This window comes from Lagopus muta, chromosome 2, assembly GCF_023343835.1.
Source record: "Lagopus muta isolate bLagMut1 chromosome 2, bLagMut1 primary, whole genome shotgun sequence".
Taxonomy (NCBI): domain Eukaryota; kingdom Metazoa; phylum Chordata; class Aves; order Galliformes; family Phasianidae; genus Lagopus; species Lagopus muta.
Genome location: NC_064434.1, coordinates 7,039,025 through 7,055,357, shown reverse-complemented (window position 1 = coordinate 7,055,357; position 16,333 = coordinate 7,039,025). Strand labels below are relative to the sequence as shown.

Genomic DNA, 16,333 nt, shown 5'->3' with positions numbered 1-16,333 from the left:
CTTTTCGTTCTTCTTCTTCCCACTGTTCCAAAAACAGCCAAGAGACATAAATTTACCAAGACTTAAGGGTTCACCACCCTTCTCCAGGTTCCGAGATCAAGGCCCCCTTCTTCACTGCAGTGAATTTGTCACCTTCCTCTTTTTCTGACTGTACGAACCATGCTTCGATGCCCCCCCTTTTTCTTCCACCTTGACATGGGTTTGAAAGCTGGGGCAGTTTACGATCTGCACACCATCTTAGCAGCCTTTTAGGCATCACAGAATGGCTTGGATTGGAAAGGACCTTAAAGTCCACCCAGCTCCAACCCCTGCTGTGGGCTGGTTGCCCACCACAACAGCTCAGGCCTCCCAGAGCCCATCTTGAACATCTCCAAGGATCGGGCATCCACAGCTTCTTTGGGCAGCAGGGCCAGTGCCTCACCACCTTTCTTGCACCAAATCATTTTCTTATACACAGCTTAAATCTCCCCTCTTTTAGCTTGACACCACTTCCCTTTGTCTTATCACAACAGAGTTCACTGCTGTTGTTCAAAGTACAGACACTTACTCACCTAGAAGGAACGTGAAAAGGATTTATTTAGAAGAGGGAAAGGGAAGAGAAATGCCCACGCAGCTTTTCATAAATAAGAAATGTATTCCTGGTTTACCCCTTGTTCGGAAACACTTGGGGCTGTCAAAGCGTAAAAACACCCGTTTGGTCAATGACTAACCACAACTTTCTTCTTTTAAACAACTACAGCGCTGTGGTTCTGGATGGAAAGATATACGCCACCGGAGGGATTGTTAGCAGCGAGGGACCTGCCCTGGGCAACATGGAAGCCTACGATCCTAAAACAAACACCTGGACACTTCTCCCAAACATGCCGTGCCCTGTTTTTCGACACGGCTGCGTAGTTATCAAGAAGTACATTCAGAGCGGCTGACAGGGCGAGGAGTCGGACGGAGAACTGCTTGTTCCTGTTGAAAGCAGGCAAAGAGAATGCTACTACTCATCACAAAAGCAGCAAAGCCAGCCAGCGAACATATTGCTCTAAAGTCTTGAATAGTGTCTACATTGAATGTAGAAAAATCATCCTCACCTTTTGGTGAACAAGGAGCAGAGAGCTCCGTGCTATGTAAGATATTGTAACTTAAGAATACAAGTGTGTCACTAGATGTTATAGTGGCACTTGTTCTGGACGTCGGCTTTTGGTCAACCCAGGTGCAATAGAATTTCACATATTTTTTAAGCTGAGGAAGAGAGGAAAAAAAAAATAATCTGCATTTTACTTCTAGAGCTCAAGCTTGATTCTTAAAATAACCGTGCAGATTAGTTTTACTATTACACTTTAGGCATCAATCTATTTGAAAGGTCAAAGTGTCCTTACCACTTTGATTCCTGCATTTGTTTTTAACAAATACATGCTTTTCAATACCAATGACTGAGAGAAATCTTGTGTGACGAATGGCTTACCTTGATGTCAGTCTTCCATCAGGTGAAACGTGAAGTTCTCTGGAGCAGAGCCCGAGAGAGGGACGAGGCAGGGGCTGGGGAAAAGAGCCATTGGTAACACAATTCCACGTAATACAGAGAAAGGAGGTCTGTTGGGCTGTGCGGATTTCTGCTCCCAGGGATGTTTGTGTGGGCACACACAGAGCTGGGGCTCCCGCTGTTTTCCTCCCAGTTCCGCTGCTGAGCAGATGTTTCTGTGCCCAGTAATGCAACACGGAAAAGGTTTGGAATTCAGAGGCGTTCTCCGGATTGAACTGCACTCAGTTCTGCAGATTGGGATCACGTTGACACCCACCCAGCGTAGCGTGGGATTTCCACATTTCCAACAAGCAGAGGAGGAGTTGCCTCCAGTTGTGGCTTCACATTCGATTTCGGCTGTCCACCAAAATTCCTTACTCTGGGACACCTGCCACTATCTCTTCCTTTTATGTAAAGTCTATGAAGATTCTTATTTCTTCTTCTTTTTTTTTTTTTTTTTTTTTAAAGAAAAAAAAAAGTTTCCTTATAAGTGTGGAAATCTTACCTGATACTTATTTACAGATTTTAAACACACAAGTTGAAATCCCATGGTAGAAAAATGCATAGACTTAAGCCCAGTATAAGAAACTTTAAATGATTACTATGTAGAGTTGTAAGTATATGCACAGCACAGGGGTTATATTTTTATATATATTAAAATATTGTCTATCCAGAGAGCATTGTGATGTGGAAATTCTTTATAAATTTATACATAGAAGGATCAAATGGGAGACGGACTGGGTGATCCAGAGGGGGCAGGGGAAAGACTCTTAAGGTTAACAAACAGAAAGTAGCCCTAAGCTAAGGACTGTCCAATTTCTTCCCAAGTAGAGGGAAAAAAGTCCCCATTCTTGCCTTTGCAGACCCAATGCCAAACACCATGCCGGTAATTCAAGCAAGAGTTCCTCTACAGGGTGTGGGCGAGATCCTACAGTCAATATCTGGTTGAATTTCATACCAAATACGTTAGCCTTTTTATACTGAGGGAAGACTGCCTGCAGCTACGGGGAAATCGATGCAGATGGTTAGCTAATCATCTTATTTTATTAATAATCATTTATAAAAGAAAGAAATTTGTATCTTGCAGTATTTAAAGAAAAAAGTGCTCACGTCAGCTGAGTCGAGCTCTACAGCGACTCAAGTCTCTCATTTTGACAGTGAGGTTCCAGCCTTTGTTATGCAGCTGTTTTATTTATTCTTTAAAGAAAAAAATAATAATAATAAGCACAACAGAAAGTTATCTACTAGTATGTCATTTAAAGTATTTATGTCAAACAGGGTGCAAGTGTGAACCTAAGGATTGGAGCACAAGTTTCTAACTGCCTGGGGCAGGACTAATTTAGTGTTGGTGTGCGTCTGCCTCCAAAGGAGGTGCTGCCTGTCAGCAAGACCCAAACACATTCGACATTTCCAGTTTAGCTTATTTCTTCATTTTTCACACTGGAACAAAACTGGCTATTTCTGTGAATAATATTAAAAACAGGGTTATCTGTAATGGTATTGTATATAGTTTATGTTTACTGTTAAGTTCTTGTTATATTATAATAAATATATTTATAGATCTAGATTCAGCATCCAGATTGGATTAATTTTGTCACGAGTCACCAAGAGATGCCTTTGCATTAATGATTACTTCCACTCCCATCCCAGTCATGGATGAAAGCTTTTCATTCCAGACAGTTTCTCTTGCAAATCCCTAAATCCACTGCCAATGTTTAATGCTCAGCAACTTCCCAAGTACTTCCATTCTCATTTTGGAAAAAGGACTTTGGATTTTATTCATCAAGACCGCTTCTTCTTCATCTCTCTATTCCCCTAAATTTACTATTAAACAAAGACCAAAAGGGCTCATGATAATTTAGGAGGAAAAAAAAGGATCTTGAATCTTTACCTTAAAATGCCACTAAGTCACTCTTTGCTTTTGTAATGGAAGTTAGGATGTCTGCAAGATGAAAGCCGCTGTGCCCTACCGTCAGAATTCCTTCCCATCGCAGAGCAGGAGCTCTACAATTCACCGCCGGACACCGCTTCCAGGGAGCACTTAGGTACAGCCACGTGTGGCTTTGATGTTTCATTAGGGCGACATCTGGTAGCTGTAAAGCTGGATGGGGAACAAAGATGAGCCAAATATAGCTCGTCTCAAAATACCTCGGCAGTGGAACATTGCGTCTGGATCTTAGGAGGCAGTATCTGTTATAGACATCAACAGAAATGAGCTAACGTACATTGAGGTCGTCTTTTGTTCTTACAGAGCGTATCCAGACAAGTATTAAAGAGCTTGACTGCAGTTTTTAAACACTGCAGGCTGGGTTTAGTGGCTCAGGTTGAACAGCCCATGAGGATTACTGAAAGCCATGTAATTCTGTATCAGCCAACCCTGCTGCAACGATCCAGACCAACTGGAAGCAGTGGGTGACCACCATCAACGTGCAAAGGTGTCTGACTCAGCACTAGTCAGCAACGCTTGGTAGGGCGAACAAGACACAGGCCGTTTGCTTTGCTTGTACCTGGAAATTGTTTTGGTTCCCCCTGGGAAGTTGGCTGAGGGGTTCACCAATAGAATCATGCATAGATTTGCTCAGAGATTTTTCTTCTTAAAAGCTGGAAGAAATTCCGGCTCGGCAATAACAATAAAAACTCTTCTGTTCCTGGTTCAGCTTCACGAAGAGGGCCATCGCTGAGCAGGCACATTCATTGCTTTCTGCAAATCCCTGTTCCTGATGCTGCACAGGGTACCCTCCTCTCCTGTTTCACCCAGCAGCAAACGCTGTACTCGTTCAGCCTCAGTCACCCACCTGGCCACAGACTGCAGCAAGGCATTAAGGCTGAGCTTCGCCCAGTGCAATCAGATCAGCCTCATTAGTGCTCTCATTACACCCCAGCTTGCTCCAGGTGTGAGTGGAGCACCCACGGCCAGAGCTGTGGGATTAATGCCAAGAGGCCTTCCAGTACGTGATGGGAGCTTTAAGTAGCAGGAAGAGTGACTGTGTGCACAGGCAGGTAGTGGTAGGACAGAAGGGGGAATGGCTTTAAACTGAAAGAAGGGACATTTAGGTTAGATGTGAGGGGAACATCCTTTACTCAGAAGGTGAGGCACCAGCACTGCTCAGAGAAGGAACGGCCTCGAGGGAGGCAAAGGGATGCATCTCCAGCATACTGCTTCCATCTCCCCTCACCTGAAGCCAGACAACCAGAGCAGAAACACCATTCTTCCTCTGAAAAGCTGATCTGTTGGAGGCACAACTGAACATTGCTGATGAAAGCTTTTAGTACTTCCTGTTTAGCTAGCAGATTTCTTACACAGTAACAAATCCCAATTTTCTTCATCTAAAATTCCATTTAAATCAGTACCAGCTCTACACACGGAATTAAATGTTTTGGCTCAGTTACTACCTGGGAGAAGAAAGCTCCAGAGCTGTCATCAAGTCAAATCTGCCTCTGAATTTTTCATTAGTGGCAGTCTCTACAATAAAGGTCTGAAAGGCTGCCTGCTGGTTTTAATTTCATCATCTGTTCTTTTTGACTGACAATCTCCTTCCCTTCAGAGCTCAGATCCCCCATCTCACACAGTGAGATTCATCCTGGCAACAACATCAAACTCCTTTTCGACCTGTCCGGAGAGCAGCGCTCATAACCCTGGGTTTTCAAGAGCTTGACAGAAAACTCCAGCATACTGCTTGTAAGCAGAGCAATTAATACAGAAGCAGGAACTGTGATGAGGCGAAATTTAGGTCAGACGTTAGGTGGAAATCCTTTACTCAGTGCCCTGGCACTGCTGCCTAGAGAAGTGTGGTGCCTATTCCTGGAAGTGCGCAAGGCTGTGGAGGGGCCCTGGGCAGCCCGAGCTGATGGGGGGCACCCAGCCCACGGCAGGGGTTGGGGCTGGATGGCCTTTCACGTCCCTTCCAATCCAACCCTGTGATCAAGGACTGCTGAAAGCCACGCTGTGCTCCACAGACAATACGCACGCCTCCTCTGCTGTATGGCGTCAGTGACTCTTCCTCACGTTTTTGGGACTAAAGAGAAGTCACCACTGACAAAAGCTTCAGCTCATCCCTTTTCCCCACCCTATAAAAAGCATAGTTTTATAATAGCTCTTACAGGTACCAATTTCTCTACAATTTTGGGAACCTGACCGAAGCAGTCCCTCATTTGTAATACAATGGCCTCGCGCTGGCAGACAGCATCAGAGGAAGGATCAGTGAACTGAATCTGAAGGTGATGCACCAAATGTTTTAAGCCGTTAGAACATAATGCTCGTTATGCTCTGCCAGAAACATTGGCCCTCCACGCAAGTAAAAATAATCAGCTCTTGCAAAGCAAGCCTGGACTTCAGGACCCATTGGAATTTCTGTAGCCATTCTGTTTCCATTAAAAGAGATCGTCTTTTAATAAGTTATTTACTTCCATGTCCAATGAATGCATTGTTCCATTACAGTGTTCCATTACTTGCTGACACCAAGTTCAATTTTACCTACTTCAATTTATCCTCAGCCTTTCTGCAAGCTGCCTGTTTATGTGTTGGAACGTACAAATGTCACATACAGCCTTGCCAGGGAAAAGGAGGAGTAGAAATGTGGCAGAGGGCGTTATGGAACGACTCATGCTCTGTTTCCCATTCAGAAAGACACATCCTATGGGGATTAAGATACCATTTCCAGACTGCATACTACCTGCAAAGGTAGCCCAATGGCTTTCTCTAGTAGGTAACAGTTTTCAAATTCAGGAGGGAACTTAAACCAATCCACTTCAGGAAAGCCTTAAATGTCTTAGCCCTACTGACAGTCATTTTTAATAACACTTGGAATACCTGGGTATTTCACAAAGAGTGCTGAAAATACAACAGTTGTCAAAGGAGCATGCTAAAGGACTCAGTAATTATAGGGCACTCACCTGACATCAATCCCAAGCAAAAAAATGGAAAGATGGTATCTGACTAAACTGATCACAAATCAAAGAGGCAAGAATAAACACGATGATTTTAGAGAAAACAGGCCGTATCACACAAACCTGATTTCACTCTCCGTCAGGATTACACATTTGATTGATAAAGTAATAGATTCTCAACAGCGTGTGACAAAATACTTCATCTCTCTCACTGTACAGCATCCAGATAGAAAATAATCAGCAGGTTAAGAATAGGTAGATTGAGGAATATCTATTCTGCTCAAGTACTTCCCATTTGGTATTGTCTGAGTATTTCCAGTATTTCCAAAGCTGTGAGGATCCTCTTCTTCCAAGTTCTTAAAGGATGATGTTGAAATAAGCCATGGGCCTTTGGAAAGATAGATAAGCAGAGAAGAGAACAAGGACCAAACAAGTCAAAATCCTTCTGGTGGCTGCTCTGGCTAGCTGGGACCACTAAAGCAAACCTTGCTTTCATAAAACTGAAGACAATCTCAGAGAGGTGGGAGTGAGGAATTCTGACATTCAGGCTGGAGCCCAGCGTCGTGAGAAGCTGCAAGCTGGACAAGAATCAAGCAAGAAGAGCTCCTAGTCCAATTTCAAAGTATAAAAGGACTGCATTGATTTTTGGAAGTGTAAAGAGGGGATCGGTGAGTGGGGATCTGTGATTTTAGTTCTAAATATAGCACTGGTGGGACCAATGCTGGAATATCACATCCATTTCTACTGTGAACAAGTGTTTCAGGAGATGCTGAAAAATTGACCTGCTGCAAAAAGAGTCGCAAAAATGACTTAAAGGCTGGAGCAAAGGCAGCGAGAGCCATAAAGAGCTCATTCTGCTCTGCAAAAAGGCAGAGAGGCTCCAAAGCTATGCTGCAGTATTATCTTTGGGAATGAGGGGGAAAATAGATACGAAAAGTTCATTTAATCTCGAAGAAAAAGCAAAGACAAACTGCACGTAGAAGCCAGATAAAAGCAAATGAGGAGTAAGGCGTGGTTCTGGCAGTGAGCTTAACCTCTCAGTGAAAAGCTCGAAGCACAGGGCAGAGGTACAAACTCAACCAAGCCTTTGTTTTGCCCAACAGGAATTAGGAGACACTGGGCACTGAATCGTTTGTAGCAGAGCATCAGACTCAACACACCAATGCTTTCTGCTGACGCTGCACTGTGTGAGTGGACCTGAACTTCTCTCATCACCGTTGGCTGTCAGAGCTACGAGTCGCATCCATTTCCAACATTTATTCACGAGTACTGAAGAGGTTTAACAGTTAAAATTTATGCTCAGTTTGTGATTTGGTGCTGTTTCTGAATCTTAGGAAAGTGAAGGGGTCTTTTTTTTATCTTAAAGCTTTCTGCCATCCGCTGAAGTTAAGAGAACAACTCCTAAGCACTCCAGCCCTGGTATACAGGCTAACCATTCATTTTAAAGCTACTGTATACGGAGTGTTTCATGCACATGTAGTCTTATAAGCTTACATTCCTGGCACTCAAGATGCCTCCACAAAACAGCTGATACTAACCATCACATTGAACACGTAACACTTCCTTCACCCAATCTAAACTTCTTATACAGTCACAGAGAATCACAGAACTGTGTGCTTTGGAAACAACACTTAAAGGTCGTCTAGTCCAACTCCCCTGCAGTGAACAGGAACATCTACAGCTCAGTCATTTTGCTGACAGCCCCATCCAACCTGACCCTGAATGTCTCCAAAGATGGGGCACCCACCATCTCTCTGGACAAAACCTGTTCCAAAATCAGGTACGGTGTTCTTCCAGCCAACTTCCACACAGTAGGTATCCTACAAGATACAGCCAACACAGCATGAGAATGTGAGCAAGCTCTCTGTGACAAAAACAGAGCTGGGGTTTAGGAGATACTGAACAGTACTGAACAGATGAAGGAACATTAGTTTATCTCCTCTTTGTAGCAGAAAAACTCAGTTCCTTAGCAAATTCATTCACTCAACACTCAAATGCAACACATTTTCAAGGATCTTCTACGTTTTTGCCTGTGCTTCACAAGGTATTTCAAAGGAAGCCCCTTTGAAACTTCCTTGCATTTCCTTCATCCCAATCTAGAGCTGAAGGCTATTGGTCTTCTACAGACTCCCCCTCCTGCCATGCACAGCCAGACACCTCCAGGTTATAGGAAACATGAAATTTCACACTGATGGAAAGGCTTTTTCATCACAGTGAATAAAGCTCCACAAAAAACATGATGACAAATGGTGTGAGCGTTCTCAGCAGCCATACAAATTCCTGACTACTACAAGACAGAAGTGAACACCACAAAACAGGAAAGGAACTCATCACAACATGAACATCTCCACTTCTGCAGCGTGCCCACACCCTAAGTGCTGCAGCACTGATGTCCCAAGTGCAGACTGAACGTGAGGAGCCTTCTAGCACAGACTAATCCAAGAGCACCTCCTGTACGTGAACCCTGAAAGCACCTTTATTCCAAATCAGCATCCAGTCATTAGCAAACCTTGATAAGGATGGCCAGGTTTACACTAAGATTCCACTGGAAGTGGTGAATCCATTTTAAATCTCAGCATCTTGTCATATTTTTTTTAAAGTATGGTAACTCTCCACTATCAAAATGAGCCTCGATGTAGCATAACTCAAATGCACCCCAAAAATATGTGCAATTTAGCAGTAGTTGCAGACGTTTCCTGGCGTTTGGTTAAACAGAAATATATTCCCTATGCAAATGATAACTCTATAAAAAAAAATTTACTCACCTAGAAATTGAATGAGGCTGAATTAATTGAAGTTAAAGTTTATAATCCCTGATTTTTACATAATAGTTACATGACTGCAAGCGATGCATAAAAGGGGGAGAAAAATGAAGTGTTTAACTTCATTAATCAGTACATAAGTTTACTGATTTGGCTTTCAGTGTTTAGTCACATGCAGCGCCAGTTTAAAACTCCAAATACTGCAAGTCCCAAACAAAATCCTGCCTGAAACAGAGAACAAAAGAATCTCGTTTCTAATTTATTTAAATAAAATATTTGAGCAGCTTAAAGGAAAAAGGAGATGTGCAGCACTTCAAATTTAGAGCAGTATAGGAAAATGCACGTCAAAACGTGCATTATTAAATAAATGCAGAAAACAACAGGAGAAGCAAGCAGGCTTGAGCAGCACACATTGGACAAACAAGGGTGCTGCTCCAGTTTTCACAAAGGCTTTATTAACAGCACATGAAACTCAACTACTGCTCACTAATTCACGCTTCTGAAGCACCAGAGCTCGCTAATTTTCCAAGAAATGTTTTTCCAACGCCCCAATAAAGCACAGTTTTGTCTCTTTTGAATGCTCATCTTTACCACCACTGTCAGAAATTAGGCCTGCCACTGTTCCCTCCATTAAGGTGGCCATCACCACTCATGAAAACAGAACAAGAGCAAGCCCTCAGCTCTGCATTCTCTGATCAGAGCCTGCAGATTCCCTGGACAGTGTTGGGTGTCTGTAGGGCAGCAAGTCTCATGGCCTTTAGATCCAACAAACCTATCCAAGCTGACACGGAATGAGCCAGGCTACAACCAATCACCTCGTTCAATGAGTGCTTCCCCACATTCTACGTAAGATCTAACAGTGCAGTATTTAAGAGTCAAGTCAGGCATGGAAAAAGTTGCTACCCTCTTTACTTAACTTACAGGGTATCTTCCAGGAACCCTATAGTTTGAGGAGCAGAGAGGAAGAAGAGCCAACGAGAAGCCCTACAGATCTGTGCAACGCTCTGTGCCACATTACACAAGTTACCAACACTTAGCTCTGGAAAAATTGCCAATGCAGACCTAACACAAGTGAGATGTGGGTTGATCCTGAATTTCCATAACCTCTGACAGTTTTGTTAAATATAAATGATCTTTTTCTTAAAAAAAATAAAATAAAATAAAATAAAAAGTAAGGATAACTATGGTATTTAGGGAAGAATGAGAAAGTGTTTCCTTAAAGACCTCTAACTAGAAATTCTGGTATGACCTGCATACCACAAGCAGCCCTGGGTGTCTTCCCACAGCTCAACATGAAACATTTCCTAAGCACGGAGCTTGAACTCATAATTACATTATTCACCTGGCAACGTACAATGCTCATTTCCCTTCTTCAGTCAAAATTAATCAGGACTTTAATGGACGAACACCAAAAGCAAGAGTCACACATTAAACCACTGCAAACAACAACACAGCAAGATCCCAGAGTAAAACATGTCACCTGCAACCACCAGGGAAGTCTGTACAAAAAGACTGCAACCAGCTAAGAGGCAGAATTGCTTTTAAACACAACGTTCTTGAAGGAACTTAAAGCTGTGTTTTCTTGTCATCTTTATTCAAGTATTTCACAGCAGTTATATTACAAATTACAGTAAAATGTTCAAAATTTCCAGAAGTTCAAAAAATTAAATAACTTACTTCAAACTAACGTAAAATGAAGTCAAACTGCAAAACATCAATTTGAACACAGTTCTGAATAAAACTATAGAATTCAAAATATACCATAGTTGATGAAGGAAGTCTACTTAATCCACCAAGTAGACACACGTTAATGAAACCAAACAGGACTCCCCAATGTCTAAATAACCCAATGTACAGGATACAAAAGATGCAAGTACAAGCCCAAATTCAAGCTTATGTTGTGATTACAAAATAAAATAAAAATAAAATAAATGACTATCAGCTGCAGGACCTGCCATTCAGGAGCCTGAAGGATAAGCCACAGCTGACCCACCAACCCACCAAAACAAACAAACAAAAAAAAAGGAAGACAGGATATTACAAAAACCAGTAATCCTATAAATACATTGGCATATGAGGAAATCAAGTAACAATACAGAGGACACAAAACAAAAAATAATTAATCACAGGTGAGATTCAAGCTTGCAAATACAATCAACTCCATAGCCATCAACTCCACCCAAGAGCAACTCCATCTCCAGTACAGCCCCACCTCCTCTCTCATGGGTAGCCACGTTTCATTGACCCCAGGACTCACACAGGAGTTTATTTGCAATTTTCACAATAAGAAACAAGGAAGAGAGGTCAATTTGTACAAATTCTTGCCAGTGCTATATGGCAAAAAACAAACAAACAAAAAAAAAAATTAAAAATAAAAACATACAAAGAGTAAACAAGTTTAGACCACATGGATAGATTAACAGCTGCTTTAACTCTAGAACCACCAGACATCTGTAAAGGAAAACAAAACTGAACTGTGGTTATTTGGGCTACGAAGGCGGGTATATCATTTTATGTAGGCTGTCCACTACCACATTTGAAATCAGCTACTTTTCTCTAAACAACATGGCAGCTCCCCTATTCACAGAGCCGCCTCTTAAGATTTTTCCCAATCAACAACTGACAGTAAAAATTTTCCTTTAGAAACATGACTTTTCAGAACCATTTTTAATGCCAGGCATTAGCTTAAACTTGCATTTTACACTCACTGGTGACTAAACTTCTCAACTGTTTTAATTCATATAAATTTATTATCGTCTTAAAAACGTATGCAGTTTTATCTTCCACAAGTGCTGCTGTTACTTGAACAAAAACTCCTTTGAGTAAGTGAAACTGGAATAAATATTTTTAAAAAATTCTGCAGCAAGAACCTGAGACTTGCAAAAAACCCTTTTATCAGAAACTTGCTACAAAAAATCTGCTACATTTTATTTAATCAAATCTTAAAGTTTGTAACAATTTCCATCAAAATACAAAATGCTGTTAATGTACCAGACACAAAAATATCTCAAACAGGTATGACGCTAATAAATACTAAACAAAACGTGAAAAAAAATCCCCTAAACAAATCTGAGATCAAAGAATCTCATCTAAAATGTGTTTTCTGCTTGTTTTTTGTTGTTTTTAATCGCACTTTCCCACCTAAAAAATACAGCGATTCTGCATGGGTTGCATTTAGGTGTAACTAGATGTACAAGAATACCTAAAACCTTTTTCTGCCATTAGCTACAAAGAAAAACAGTGGCATTCAGGGGAGAAATAGTTCCAAGACAGAATTATGTTGAATTATAATATACAAAGCACTTTGGATTACTGCAGTAGCCCAAGGCCCGTGTTTGTTTCTCTGCAGTGGTTTACTACTGTTAGCCATAGAGGTGGAGACAAGTACCTTAGCTTCAGCTTGTAAATGGGAGCAGAGTGATTACAGTCCTCAATAAACACTGTTGGTAACTAAAATACAAAAAGCTGAGGTAGCTCAGTATCTCTGCAGTAGTCCAAGACTGTTTTCTCTAATTAAAAACTAATCACACTGTGTTGCATATTTCTGGAAAGACACTTCCGCAGCTACGTAGGGATACGATGGATGGGTAGAGACAGTAACACCAGCCAACTTCTCTACAACAGTTTCCACTTACATTTGAAAGAAATCAGCCCAGGTAGCATCTTAATACCGAGCTCGTGACAAAACTTTTTTCTTGAAACTGCCTAGACTGTTTTCTTCAGTTTCCAGAGAGGAAAGATTTTGAACTACACAATTCAGACTGGAGAACTGTGGTCCGAACAGATCGATTTGAAAGGCTGTCCTCCAGTCTCCTGACATTAACAGTGCTTTGCATTGACTGAGTCGTGAAGCCTACTTTAAGTTTGACTTTCAGGTGAGCTTGGGCTCCAGGATTTTGACCGACATCTTCTTACCTGCACTGCACAGTCCAAGCTATATTACACACACAGAAACCTGCCAGTATTAAACTGGCTTTTCTTAAAGAAACTCCAGATGGACAACAAAGGAATGGTGGGAAAACGCTTCACTTTTAGCAACACGGAGGAGTTTCACTGTGTAACTTGTTTCTAAAACAAGTCTGTATCAATGAAAAGGAAATTTCACCATTTTGGTAAAGTATGTGGCTTTTTCAGCGTGTCTTAGTTTAGTTCTGTAGAGTAAGACAGGCATTATAGAATCATAATACTGGCTGCCATCCAATGAAGAGAACACAGATACGATCTACAGATCGTCATTCTGAAGAGAGCTTTCTAACATTGCCATTTGCTATAATCCAAACCAATTGATTAGCCTTATCTTTCTCAATTGACTAAAAGGCACATAATAGGCAGTTCTAGAGAGCCTCATCTTCAAATTACTGTACATCCAGTTACTCAAGATTCCTACCACAATGCATCATTGCCTTCTTTAGAACAGATTTTTTTTGTCCATTGCCCCAGAGAAGAGAAAGATTGGAAAAAAAAAAATAAAAAAGGTTGCCTGTTTAAAAATATTCAACTTAGATCTGCTCTTTTCAGTTCTCTCACGTATGTTGGTCTCCACTTTGCCTGAAGTTTCACCAGAGATAATGCATGTAGAGTGAACAAGAGCAGAAGAGAGAACAGTTTCTGTAGCACCAAAAATCTCCAAGGTGTGGCATTGTATTCTTTATTTATATCAGATACAACTATTTGAAGTTCCGTTTGGTTCTTGTAGGCTGGTTGGTTTCAGGTACCTGAGACAATAGCACCAAATTCAACAGAAAGAAAAAGAGAGAGCACTTAAGACCAAGGCTCTGCACATACTTGGTGCAAATGGAAACTGAATGGCTCAGAGGACTGCTCTCCCATGAGCAGTTTAAGAGAGGACAAACCCACCCATCTTGACGAGTTCACAGGAATGTTTCAAACACATGAACTGTTCTTTCCATCTCCTGCAAAAAAATACAGAACTTCAATTATACACAAATACAGGGAGTGAGAAAAATAAAGTTATATTACATCATCATATTCACTGAGGTATCACTTTTTCTTTTCTTGAAATCCAAACAAGTAGTTCACAGGAAAACAGATGTTTCTGTTTATTAGCTCTCATCTGTTAGCAAAAGATGGTAAAAGAGGACACTACTTAGGAAGATCTTAATGCAGAAAAGCACTCCAATATTACAATCCATGACAAGATCCAAGGCTAGTAGAGTCATGTATATAATTAAGGTACTTGATAAGTGTTATTAAGAAAGCATGGTGATAGCACACGGCATGAATCCAGGTCTTACTGCACATCTGAGCTATTGGTATCTTGACTGTAAACACCTAACTGCATGGTTTGGAGAATCAAAGTAAGGATCTGTCTCTGAAGATTTTCTGCACAGATGTCCTTTTAATCTACATAATATTTGGCACAGATCTCCAGCACACTTCCAGGTGAAGGTGGCAGAGGAAGAGTATAAAAATGGTTTAAAGTATTTTGCAGGACAATACCCTATGCTACGGCCTCTCCAGATTCTGTAATAAAATATTCATGGAGAAAAGTATTCGGGGTCCAGGGTTCCAATTAGAAACTAGCAATTGTTTTCTCTTTATCAGCAGGGTTAACAGTTGAATCCCAAAGTTGATCTGAACTATTCAGCAGTTAGAACAACGTTGCTGGAGGGAAAGCATGTCCAGAGTTATGATCAGTCTACATCAGTGGTGAAATGACCCACTTACTCCTGATGTATACAGAAGGCCTTTGAAATGAAAACGCTTTAAAAGGAAATGCTGTCAGCAGAGCAGGCAACTGCCCTACATCACACTGTGCAGGACTTTCCCAAGACCATCAAGAGTTTATTTTCCAATTCAGAAAAAGCTTGCATACTTTCAGTTTTGTGGGAAAGTCCCAAACAGCAAACTGCAAAAATGCATGAAGATAAATACTTTTTTTTTGGCTTAATAACACAAATGCAAGCAGGGGCACAAGAAGCAACCATAGCCTATAACTTCAATGTTATTTGTGCTGCTAAATTTGGAAACTTCTGGCACAGGAATTGAATTATTCCCATCAAACAAATAAAGGTTAATAAAAAAAAAATCTGCCCACAGTTTAAACTTATGGTGCCAGAAGATGAAGTATTTTCACCTAGGTTGAATAACATAATACAAATCAGTGAAGAACAAGGAAAGGGATGTTTGGACTGATACATTCACTCACTAGGAGGGAAACCTAATCTAGTGAATGGTGTCCCAGTCCAGGACAGGGAAGTCGGATAACATTATTTTTAAAGGTCCCTTCCAACCCAAACCATTCTATGATTCTCCCCATAAAGCATTCCCAACATTATTTTTACAGACTTCCATATAAAATAGCTACAATCAAGCTTGTTTATCAGTGCTGCACAAGAATAATGAAAATTAAGCTACTTAGTTGGAATAACATTTTGAAAGCTAAGATGACCACCTGAAAGCTCCTGTTTCTGTTCCATTCTTACTCTGCTAGCAAATGCACCTAAATGCTGCTGCATTCCATCCTCCTTTTTCTCTGTTCTTTTAGGTTAAATTCTTAATCCTTTTCTGAGGGAAGTATAAATAGAGACAATCTCTGTTTAAGTAATTACTATGCTACACTTTCTTCTGCTCATAAATACACACCTTCCTCTATGTCTGCTTAGAGCTCTTATGTGCTTGTACAACAATAAAGTCATAGATTAACTATTCTTGGAAAACCAGTCTCACAGAAGTCAAATAAATAAAACAAACTGTGTAACATCACCTCTATAAGTTGTGATTTGTCATAGTCTCTACGATGCCTGTAGATGCATTGGCTGAGGAGTGAATACAATCTCTCAAGTTGGTCAACAGTCAAGTTGTCACTTTTCTTAACCACTAAATAAAGCAGTTTCTGTTGGAACAAAGGGTGAAGTTTAAAGAACTTTTATAATCTTTTCTTCTTTTGCTTTTCTTTCTCTTAAGGACAAATTGGAGCAATCTGCTTCTGAAACTCTACTTTGCAGAGATACACAGAAGCAAAATGGACCAAATCTGGCTATTATTAAGGCCAGTGCTTCCATATTAATTCAACAGAACTCAGCGTTTATCTTACTTCTGTATTTACAGCCATGCTTTTCTCAGTGTTTATGCATAGCATAACCAGTGCATTCTTTGCTCTTCTTGGAATTATACTTAATCCTATTGCATCTTGGTTGTTATTATTGTTGTT

At 40.9% G+C, this 16,333-nt stretch overlaps 2 protein-coding genes across 11 annotated transcripts in view; one reads left to right on the top strand and one right to left on the bottom strand.

The window, feature by feature from the left end:
* KLHL29 (kelch like family member 29) overlaps positions 1–3,162 on the top strand; it is a 403,476-nt gene extending 400,314 nt beyond the window's left edge. For 2 of the 5 annotated variants that reach the window (XM_048938075.1, XM_048938076.1), the window contains one exon: positions 740–3,162. In XM_048938075.1, coding sequence (XP_048794032.1) covers positions 740–923 — 184 coding nt within the window. In that variant the 3' untranslated portion in view covers positions 924–3,162. The remainder of the gene's footprint in view (positions 1–739) is intronic. The other 3 variants (XM_048938077.1, XM_048938079.1, XM_048938080.1) reach the window with 2 other exon arrangements.
* Positions 3,163–10,732: 7,570 nt separating this feature from the next.
* Positions 10,733–16,333, bottom strand: part of ATAD2B (ATPase family AAA domain containing 2B) — an 83,232-nt gene continuing 77,631 nt past the window's right edge. For 5 of the 6 annotated variants that reach the window (XM_048938069.1, XM_048938072.1, XM_048938071.1 and 2 more), the window contains 2 exons: positions 15,887–16,015; positions 10,733–14,072 (listed from right to left, as the gene is read on the bottom strand). In XM_048938069.1, the coding sequence (XP_048794026.1) occupies positions 14,031–14,072; positions 15,887–16,015 (171 nt within the window). In that variant the 3' untranslated portion in view covers positions 10,733–14,030. The remainder of the gene's footprint in view (positions 14,073–15,886; positions 16,016–16,333) is intronic. The other variant, XM_048938070.1, reaches the window with a different exon arrangement.